The sequence below is a fragment of the Triturus cristatus genome, chromosome 9, assembly GCF_964204655.1.
Source record: "Triturus cristatus chromosome 9, aTriCri1.1, whole genome shotgun sequence".
Classification (NCBI taxonomy): Eukaryota; Metazoa; Chordata; class Amphibia; order Caudata; family Salamandridae; genus Triturus; species Triturus cristatus.
The window spans coordinates 759,344,492-759,353,719 of record NC_140592.1 but is presented as its reverse complement, the minus strand read 5'-3'; the positions used below and the strand labels follow the sequence as shown (position 1 = coordinate 759,353,719).

General features: G+C 50.3%; 1 protein-coding gene across 2 annotated transcripts; it reads left to right on the top strand.

Annotated features, from left to right (window-relative positions):
- The first annotated feature begins 1,766 nt into the window (after positions 1 to 1,766).
- On the top strand, positions 1,767 to 7,835 carry INTS5 (integrator complex subunit 5). 2 transcript variants are annotated; one of them, XM_085626080.1, is made up of 2 exons: positions 1,767 to 1,897; positions 3,764 to 7,835. In XM_085626080.1, exons 1-2 carry the CDS (start codon positions 1,782 to 1,784, stop codon positions 6,567 to 6,569), a joined length of 2,922 nt encoding a protein of 973 aa, XP_085482206.1. In that variant the 5' UTR covers positions 1,767 to 1,781; the 3' UTR covers positions 6,570 to 7,835. The 2 variants fall into 2 exon arrangements, with proteins under 2 accessions (XP_085482206.1, XP_085482207.1); XM_085626081.1 differs by lacking the exon at positions 1,767 to 1,897 and adding an exon at positions 1,917 to 2,575.
- Positions 7,836 to 9,228: the final 1,393 nt, after the last annotated feature.

The window sequence follows — 9,228 nt, the reverse complement described above, 5'->3', positions numbered from 1 at the left end:
ACCAACAGGACAACAGAGTGGAGTGAGGAAGGAGTGGGTAAGAGGGTAGGAGCGACCAAAGGTGAATGTCAAGTGAATGCGGAAAGCTGGTTGAAATCACCGCCCGCGTTCCCACTGCTTTAAAGATTAAATAAAATCATGAATGCGGAAAGCTAATTTAAATCACTGCCCCGCGTTCCCACTGCTTTAAAGATGAAATGAAATCATGAATGCGGAAAGCTGGTTTAAATCACCAACCGCGTTCCCACTGCTTTAAAGATTAAATAAAATCGTGAATGCGGAAAGCTAATTTAAATCACCCCCCCGCATTCCCACTGCTTTAAAGATTAAATAAAATCATGAATGCGGAAAGCTGGTTTAAATCACCGCCCGCGTTCCCACTGCTTTAAAGATGAAATAAAATCCCAACACTGTTTTTTATAGTCACATCAGCAAGTTTGACGAGAGGAGGAGACAGCAGAGGGAGGGGAGAGAGGATGGGGGCCTGCGCCCGTTTCCCCTGTGGGAGCGAGCAGGAACCATGTTTGTAATTAACACATAGTTTGAAAGCTCGCTCCCGCAAGGGAATCGCCAGACAGGCACGCGTTGCCATTTAAAGCAATGCAACACGTGCACGTTTTTGGCAGAAAAGGGGAATCGATGGCTAAAGGTCTTTTTCCTACGTAGCGCATGCGCACTGCGTAGGCGAGACCTAAACAAAGGCAAAGCCAAAACCTCTGCCTAACCACTTATAAGGTCCCAAAGACGAGACCTATTGGCTATGCCAAGGCTTGTTATCTAATAGCCCGTGCAGTAATTTGAAACCACTACACGGCACATGTTTGAGGTGCACATACAGATTCACTACCAGATTAGCATTTTGTAACATATTTGTCCTGGATAGATTTAATAAAACTACTGTCTAGGGCAGCAGCATTATCTCACAACAGGCATGGACCACTTGAATGAATGAATGAATGAAATGGGATTTGTAAAGCGCGATGGCTACCCGTAGGCCTCCCAGCGCTAAGGACAGAGAGCAGAGCAACAGAGACAGGAGAAAAAATTAGAACAACCAGGTTGCTGACCTAGGAAGCTGACAAGTGGCCCCATGATCAGAAATGTACGAGCACAGACCCTTCTTATAGTTAGGCCCAGAGGCGCAACTAGAGCCAAATTTCGGGGGGGGGCTAAGAAAAAATTTCGGAGGGGGGGGCTGAATCTTTTAAGCCATAGGCAGAGTGGAGCTGCAGGGGCTCTTAGAAGGGGTGAAACAACAGCGAGGCGTCATTAACATGCAAATGGTCTTTTAAAGACCTGTGAAGTGCTCGGGTGCGGCTGTGTGTGCGCCGCAGGCTGTCTCGTCCCGGGCTGCCACACGCGACGGGGGGGGGGGGGGGGGGGGGAAGGGGCTGAAGCCCCGTGAGTCCAATGGGTGTTGCGCGCCTGGTTAGGCCACACTGGTGTGGAGTTAGGCATTGTGTTTATTTTATCTCCTTGTTTACTGAAAAACTGGCCACATAAGATATCACGGGGGTCCTTATTTTCTTCAGCGTGCGAGGGTTATTTTTGTGTTCCGACTGTCCCTATAATCGCTGTCAAATTGTAGTCCTATTTCTATGCTCACGGTACGACCCAGGTCGAACGAATGGAACTTCCGTACGAATAGCTTTCACTATGTCTACGACACTGATGTCATCGATTTCGCTTCCCTTTTGTTACACCATTCACAGAGAAACGTTAGCCTCTAGTTCTCCACCAAAACTCCGTTTTAGACTCCTTAAACTACACCAATCCAATGTATGTACACATTCCTATATAAAGAGCTGTGGTGTAGTCTTTCTTCAATCTCTATGGTCGCTCTGAGCATGGCTTGTGTACCGAACAATAACGTCCGCTCGGCGCATTTCCGGTGGGGGTGAGTTACAGACGTTCTGGCTGCCTTATTACATTCTTCGTATTTGATCCTACTGGAACCTCTGATCACCAGTGTACACGTTTCTGGTCGGAACAATTTGGAGTTGAGCTTACAGAATAGCATCCGATGTGTACTTTACTGTGCGGACTTTCAAACCCGGCTTTCCCAATTGAAACCCTAATCTAACTGGAAATTAACTTTTATCACCATGTGTCTCTAGTTCCTTATTTGTGAAAATGTCGGATGCTTGGAAACAGTCGAGCACCAGAACTAAGCACCGCACAAAAACAATTGAAAAGTTGATATTTGTACGCTATTGAGTGCCCTCCTTCTCAGCCTATTTCCGCGTATCCGTCTATATGAAATGTCCCCTAAGTCTCCATACATTTCGTCTTCCTTTTATAACCCCTTATAGGGTGATCGTTTGCTCCTATTCAGCGTACATCACTTCCCTGTATCAAATCATTTGTGACCACTAATTTACGTGGTATGTTCTACCTATTTAGAGTGCTCCATAACAACCTATATTTAACCACCTTTGCACTCTTTGCTCTGACGTTTCTTGGTGTGCGCCCTCCTGTCTCAATTCGAGATGTCCACCCTCTGTGACTCCTCTGCTTCGGTCCTCATGCAGCAACCGCCGGCCGCACCGGTACATGGCGCAAGCACCCCACTAAGGTATGGCTGGTATCAACAAACCTGCTCCCTTTGTAGATGGCCCCATGGATAAGTAAAGACGGTTCCTGGGCCGTTATTAAACAGTGACAGCTGTCAGACAATGGCAGTAAATAAGTAAGGCTTCTGTTTCTCTCCTCCATAGAGAACTGCCTTTATTGCTTTGTAGTTTTATCTACATAGCTCTTCGAAGCCTTAACAACGGGAATTTTGCAGAGTGATAACATATTACATTTCTTGGGAGTATTGGGTGGAAAGCGTGCTCTTACTGTAACTCGTGTTTGTATTGTTTCAGTAACTTACGTGTTTCGCTATCGTTAATGTATCCCTGTGCCTTGGTGTGTAGTGAGGCGAAAAGGAGCGAACGTAGGACTCATTGGCTGTGAGAGTTGGGATGTGAATGTAGAGAAATTCGAGAATGTTGTGTGGCTGGCGTGTGAACTATTTTCTGTGTGTATATACCAAAGGGCCTGCTTCCAGGCTGCGCTGGTAAGCATATAGCTGCGAATAAGCTTGGAGTAGAGTAGTGAGATATGGATGTACAAGTGGTGGGACCCACCAGCCTTATGGTAAATCGTGCCAGTGTTTCTTGGGCATGATCCCAAGTCTTGTGTCTTCCACTGCCAATGCTTTCAATAACAGCAAATAGGTCTCTTCTCTCCCCTTTGGACTATCTTGGGAAGAGTCAACACATCACTGTTTTGTTTCGATTATTCTACCCATTCTTCACTGATGTAAATTGCCAAGCTGGGTTTAAACAGGACAGAAGTCTTTCAGCAGCGATTCTCCCCTTGCATTTAATACAGCCATAGCCGTTGTAATAGGCAGCCCAGGAGCTGTCACAGCGCCTGAGAATCTGGTCTGAGTCCACCTGAGCCTTCTTTGTGCCTGCTTCGAAATAGTTGCAGTATGCTGTTGAAGATTGAGTTAACGTACCTTTCCCTTATCTCTCTTTTTTTTGTATTTTCTTTTTTTAATGTTCTATTGGACCTTTCGTGGATATAAACAGCTTACGCACTAAAAAAGTAAAAATGTAAATCTGGATAAAATGTTTGTTTGTACAAGTGCCGTCTATCAGTCCTGCAGGACTCATGCTACAAGAAGTTGTCCTTCCCAGGAAAGGCACGATATGTTTAATTTTAACTTTTAATCTTTTTTTTCATTGATTTAATTTCTCCTTTCTGTCTGCAGTCCTCAGGAGCTTGGCCTAGAGATTAAGGCTTTCCTCAGCGGCGTGGACCCGGCCCTTGGAACTAAACTCACCATCAAGGAGCATGCCCGGAGCGCCATTGTGCTGTTGCGCAACCTGCCACCGGCCCGAAGTGCTGTCCTGGAGCACCTGTGCAACGTCTTCGATGAGTACGTGGGCAACTACCTGGTGGAGCTGGAGAGTGACCTGGGCCACCGCCACACAATGCCGAACCTCGACGACGTGGTCCAAGAGGTGCAGAACGTGCTGTCGGACTTTGTGCGCATGAACCCAAAAGCCTGGGCACCGGTTGTGTCAGCCTGGTCAATTGATCTGATGGGCAAGCTGAGCAGCTCCTATGCCGGCCGGCATGGTGTCCCTCATGCCAGCAGTCTGAATGAGCTGCTGCAGCTGTGGATGTCTTGCAAGGCCACGCGCACTCTCATGGACATCTACACGCAGTGCCTGTCCTCCATGATCAGCAGCTGCCCTGACGCCTGTGTGGATGCCCTGCTTGACACCTCGGTCCAGCATTCGCCGCACTTTGACTGGGTAGTCGCCCACATAGGCTCCTCATTCCCCAACACCATAATCAGCCGCGTCCTCTCCTGTGGCCTAAAGGACTTCTGTGCTCATGGCGCTACCACGGTGGACATGCTTTTCCCTTCAGCTGCAGACCGGCGCATTCCCAAGATCGCATCTGTGGTGGGGATCCTGGGCCACCTGGCGCCCCGACACTCGGAGAGCATCAAGCAAGAGCTGCTGAAGATGTTCCACAACAGCCTGGGCCCTGCCAGGGATCAGCTGCAGAAGGCCACCGTGCCCTTCCTTCTGCAGCTTGCAGTCATGTCCCCCATGCTGCTCAGCACCATCTCGGCTGAACTGGTGGACTCTCTGAAGCCCGCAGTCCTTAACCAGCTTCACCAGCACTTCACCACTCTACCCCGGGAGGATGTGGAGAACATGGTGAGCCTCATTGTCCATCTCATCTGCCAGATGGCCAGCGGGGCCTACCGCATCCTGCAGTTCCTGGTCAACACGGCCATGCCGGCCTCCGTCATCACCCCGCCGGGCCTGGCGGTCCACGATGCCGTTCGAGAGGCCTGCGACCGCATCATCCAGCTGCTGCTTCTCAATCTGCAGAAGTTGGTTTACAACCGCAGCCAGCCGAACCTGTCCGACCCGGCCCCAAGGCCTGTGCCCTTTCTGGACGAGCTGAAGGGCCACATCCGGGACCTGTGCGTGGAGACCCTGAGACTGGAACGCAAGCGCTTCCTTTGGCAGCACCAGCTTCTGGGGTTGCTCTCGGTCTACTGGAGCCCCAGTTGTGCCACCGATGCCCTCTTCTACATGTTGACATTAGCCAAAAGTCAAGAGGAACTGAGCCTGGCCGCCCAGTTGTATGCAGTGTTGATGTCCTCCATGACAGACCTCCTGCCAGCCACCATCAAGATGTGTGTCTGCCAGATACACGCTGGCACCATCTCCGAGCAGCACATGGTGCAGCTTTTCAACAACTTGGCACTTATCATGCAGTCGGAGCGGCAGGAGCACGAGGGTGCTGCCGCCATGAGCAGCCAGGTGGCCACTGTGGTCTCCTCCCATCTGTACGACTTTGGGCAGCTTCTCCTCCACAGCAACACGGAGGTTTCCGAAGCAGCCGCTCTGCTGCTGTCAGTCTGTCCGATGCCAAGAGCTATCCTGCCGGCGCATCTGATGGTCATCGTGCGGGCCGCCGTCCACCTGTTCTTCTCAGCGCTGCACCGGAAGTGCGAGACTGCCACGGGCAACACAGGTAAGCTGCTCCTGCGGCTGTGCGGCATCTCATCTGCAAGCATGAAGGCCATCCTGCAGCAGCTGGTGGAAGGGGCCCTTCACCGGGGCAACAACGGGCTCTTCGGGGGCAGCACTGAGCCTTGGACAGCCGAGGAGGCCTCCCTGGAGGTCAGCAATAAAACGTCACTGCTAGACATCAACCAAAGGTTTGGCACAGCCGTGAACTTCTCTGGGAGCATCTGGGCAGTCTTCCACGCAGGAATCATTGGGCGGGGCCTAAAGCCACCACATGTTGACAATGCCCTGTCCTACGAGGAAGTCGTCCAGAACGTGCAGCACTTAATGAGCCTTCTCATGCGCTGCTGCAGTGGGAGCAAATGCCAGGCTGACCTGGGGCAGCCGCAGCCGCACATGGTGGTGGTGAACCCAGAAGCCGCCAAGACTGTCGCAGTGGTGCTTGTCGAGAACGTGTGCCCCGACGTGACGAACAGTGAGCTGGCCTGGCCCCCCGAGGAGCACACCCGCAACACGGTAGAGCGTGACATCCACATCTTCAAACGGTTCCGGGAAAGCCCACTTCTCTTCGAGCTCATGCATTTCGTCGCCCTTGGCCGACCAGCGATGTGTTACTGTTCCGTGCTGTTACGAGGGCTGCTGGCCACCCTGATGGGGCACTGGGAGGGATTCCGGCACAACGACACCACGAGCTCTCCATGGCACTTGCAGGCCTCCTGTGCCCTTGTGGCATGCATGGGGGAAGGCTACTTGCTACCTCCAGTGCTGAGCAACATGCACGAGATCTTCGACCGCCTCACCCCTTTCGAGGTGCACCTCCTGCTGCTCAGCCTCTGGGAGTACATGAAGGACAACAGCCCCCTTCCCCAGAAGTTCACTTTCCATGCAGAGAAGGGCCTCTTTTTTCGGGACTTCGCCCGGGATGGCGAGATCGGAAAGTATGTGTGTGTCCTGCACAGTGTTCTCCACAAAAACATCGAGAAATTGGGCCTGCTCTCTGGCCGGTTTCAGACATAATCTTTGTTGACATGGGAGTAACTTTACTTGTCCGAACCAATATTTAATATCCAAAATTGTTGCCGAACAAAGCCTTCCTATCAGAGACTGGTCTTTCCCGTTTGCCTACAGAAGACCTTTTGATGGCTACACAGAACTGTGAAGAAAATATTTCTGGGGTGCGTGGGAGAGAATTACAGATGTGACCAGTTTCTGTTTGTGGGAGGGTGGGTGCGTTGGATTTAAGTGGAGGGGGTCTTTAAGACACCAGCCAACTTGGTTATGTAAGAAAATCACTCAACTGGTGTATTTTGATAACATTCTACCGTAGCCTGCACAGTGATTGCCTCATAACCCCTCCCCAAATGACATTTGCTTCTGACTACGGGTTGTATCATGGGTAATGTTAAAGTGCTAATGGTGTTTCACCAGAGCAGGCCTTGCCCTACATGGTCATTTGGATTGAAAGGTCGGGGCTCTTAAGTCCATGTATGAATAGCTCAAATTTGTATTTGCATTCTGGGACATGTGTGTGTGTATACACACATATATTATATATTTTTTTTTTTTTTGGGGGGGGGGGGCGCAATCTGTCTAAAGATCTCAGAATACTAACACAACCCTGGAGTAAATGAGGTATTCAGGCATGGAACTGAGAAACTTGGGAGCTGTGAAAGAGGTAAAATCTCACACCCATAGGTATTTTAGATGGTGAACACCTACAACTTCAGTACCTCACAACAACATATGCCATTTCTCTTTTGGGAGAGAAGCTGTGATCGAGGCCATTGGTTGAACTGACCGCGGGTACTTCATGGGTACTGTTAAAAAAACAGATCTTCTGTGGCGTGCGGCCCTATGTCCCTCCCAATATGAGACATTTGCAAGTTGTTTAGACCTACTTGAGGCCACTTGAAGTGCCTTGTCTCCGTTTTTATGGAGCCCTAGCCTAAAATGTACCTGTTTACTGATGTGGCCAGTGACCGTGGAGACCAGGCTGTAATTTTTGTTGTTGTGGGGTGGGGGCATTTGCCTTTCTTTTTGAAGGTCATCCGTGATCGCACACGTGCCAAAGGAGTGAGTTTGGACTTTTCTCACATGCAACAAACCAGGGTTGAGGATTCATGTTACAGTTATGTTTTAAACACTAGTAGTGTTTTCACAAATCCTTTGAACAGAAAAGAAGCTTCCTGTGCCTGACTGTGTTGGGTGTAGGAGCCCCAGGAAACCCTATCTTGTCAGCTTTGTTCACCCCCTGTTCATTACTGAATAAAGGTTGTTTATGTATATCGCGTTATGTACTTCTAAAATGACATTGAATTTCGTGACCTATGTGGTTGTGTTATCTTCCTGTACATCGTGTGTAAATATGACTCTGCCTTTAACCCCTTCGCTGCGGCGGGAATTCCGCCGCAGCGCTGAGGGGGTGGGGGGGCAGCGCGGTGGCGCTGTGCTCATGACGGAGCCACTCCGTCATGAGCCACGGTTGAGCTGTGCTCATGACGGAGTGGTTCCGTCATGACTCCGCCCACGGCGCTAATCGCCCGCACAGGCGGGGAATTAGCGCCGCGTGGGCGGAGCGGCCGCCAACGGCCGCAGCATGACGGAACCACTCCGTCATGAGCACACGGCAACCGTGGCTCATGACGGAATGGCTCCGTCATGAGCAGGGGAGGGGTTAATATCCGCGTTCAAATGCAGTTGTAAATGAAGAAACACATTACTTATCTTCTATACCACAGCTTAAAGTCACGGACAAGTGTCTGTGTTTACACGAGTGGCTCGGGGCACTGACTTGGTTAGATTTTCACCGTTCCTTCGTGCACTGGAACAGGTAGAACGGGAATTTGTATGCTTTTTTTTTTTGTTTGGATGGGCAGTGCGGTATTAGCACTGTGGATTTAGAAGGTGGGTCATTTACAGGCACCAAAGTGTTTGGGGGTATAGCTGAACGCAGCGAGCCTTTTGTGGATGTTTGCTGACAGTGAAATGGTTGAATGCAGTTTTTGCAGACTTTGAAGTGTTTGAGAATAATTTTCATGCTAGGAAGGTTTACAAACAGTATTGTGTTAATGGCAGTTGAAGACAATGTGATTGCCTGTGTGTGTTCAAACACGGAGATGCTCGTGAAGGGTGTTAAGAGTGTGGTGGTACACTATTTGCAAAGGGAAGTGTTTTTCAGAACGGTAGCCTTTGTGGGGCTTATAGAACGTACAGGTTATTGATTGTGACTTTTCCTACTGGGCTAAGTCCATGGACCACTTTCTCTTGTGAAGCATGCACTCCTGTTGGCCTCCTGCCGTGATGGCAAAGGATGCTGTGGGTCATTTTGTCACTATGACCCCTCCCATTATATACAGCGCCCATTTTAGTTTATAGTGTAAAGTGTTTGATCAAAAATTAACAGCTTGGGGGGCGTGGCCTGCAACCAAGGAAGATGGCTGCACACTGATCGAGCTGCGTTAGCAGATCGCAGCATTACCCCCATATCCGCAATCATCCGTGTGTAGAGGGGCTCCCTACCTCCCCGCCGAGACTGTGAGGTGTGTCCGGGTGGCCCTCCGTGCTGCTTTGGCGGGTCAGCGGCGTCCGGAAGCGCCGATTCCTTGACCCCCGCATCGCGCCTGGTGAAGTAAAAATGTGTACAAAATTGGGGATTGATTCAGTAAGGACTACAGAA

What these genes read in the sequence shown, in the direction of transcription:
- INTS5 (XM_085626080.1), top strand. Translation starts at nt 1,782, where the DNA reads ATGTACACATTCCTATATAAAGAGCTGTGGTGTAGTCTTTCTTCAATC. An exon ending in TCGGCGCATTTCCGGTGGGG is followed by an intron (nt 1,898 to 3,763) that starts GTGAGTTACAGA and finishes TTCTGTCTGCAG; the next exon opens with TCCTCAGGAGCTTGGCCTAG.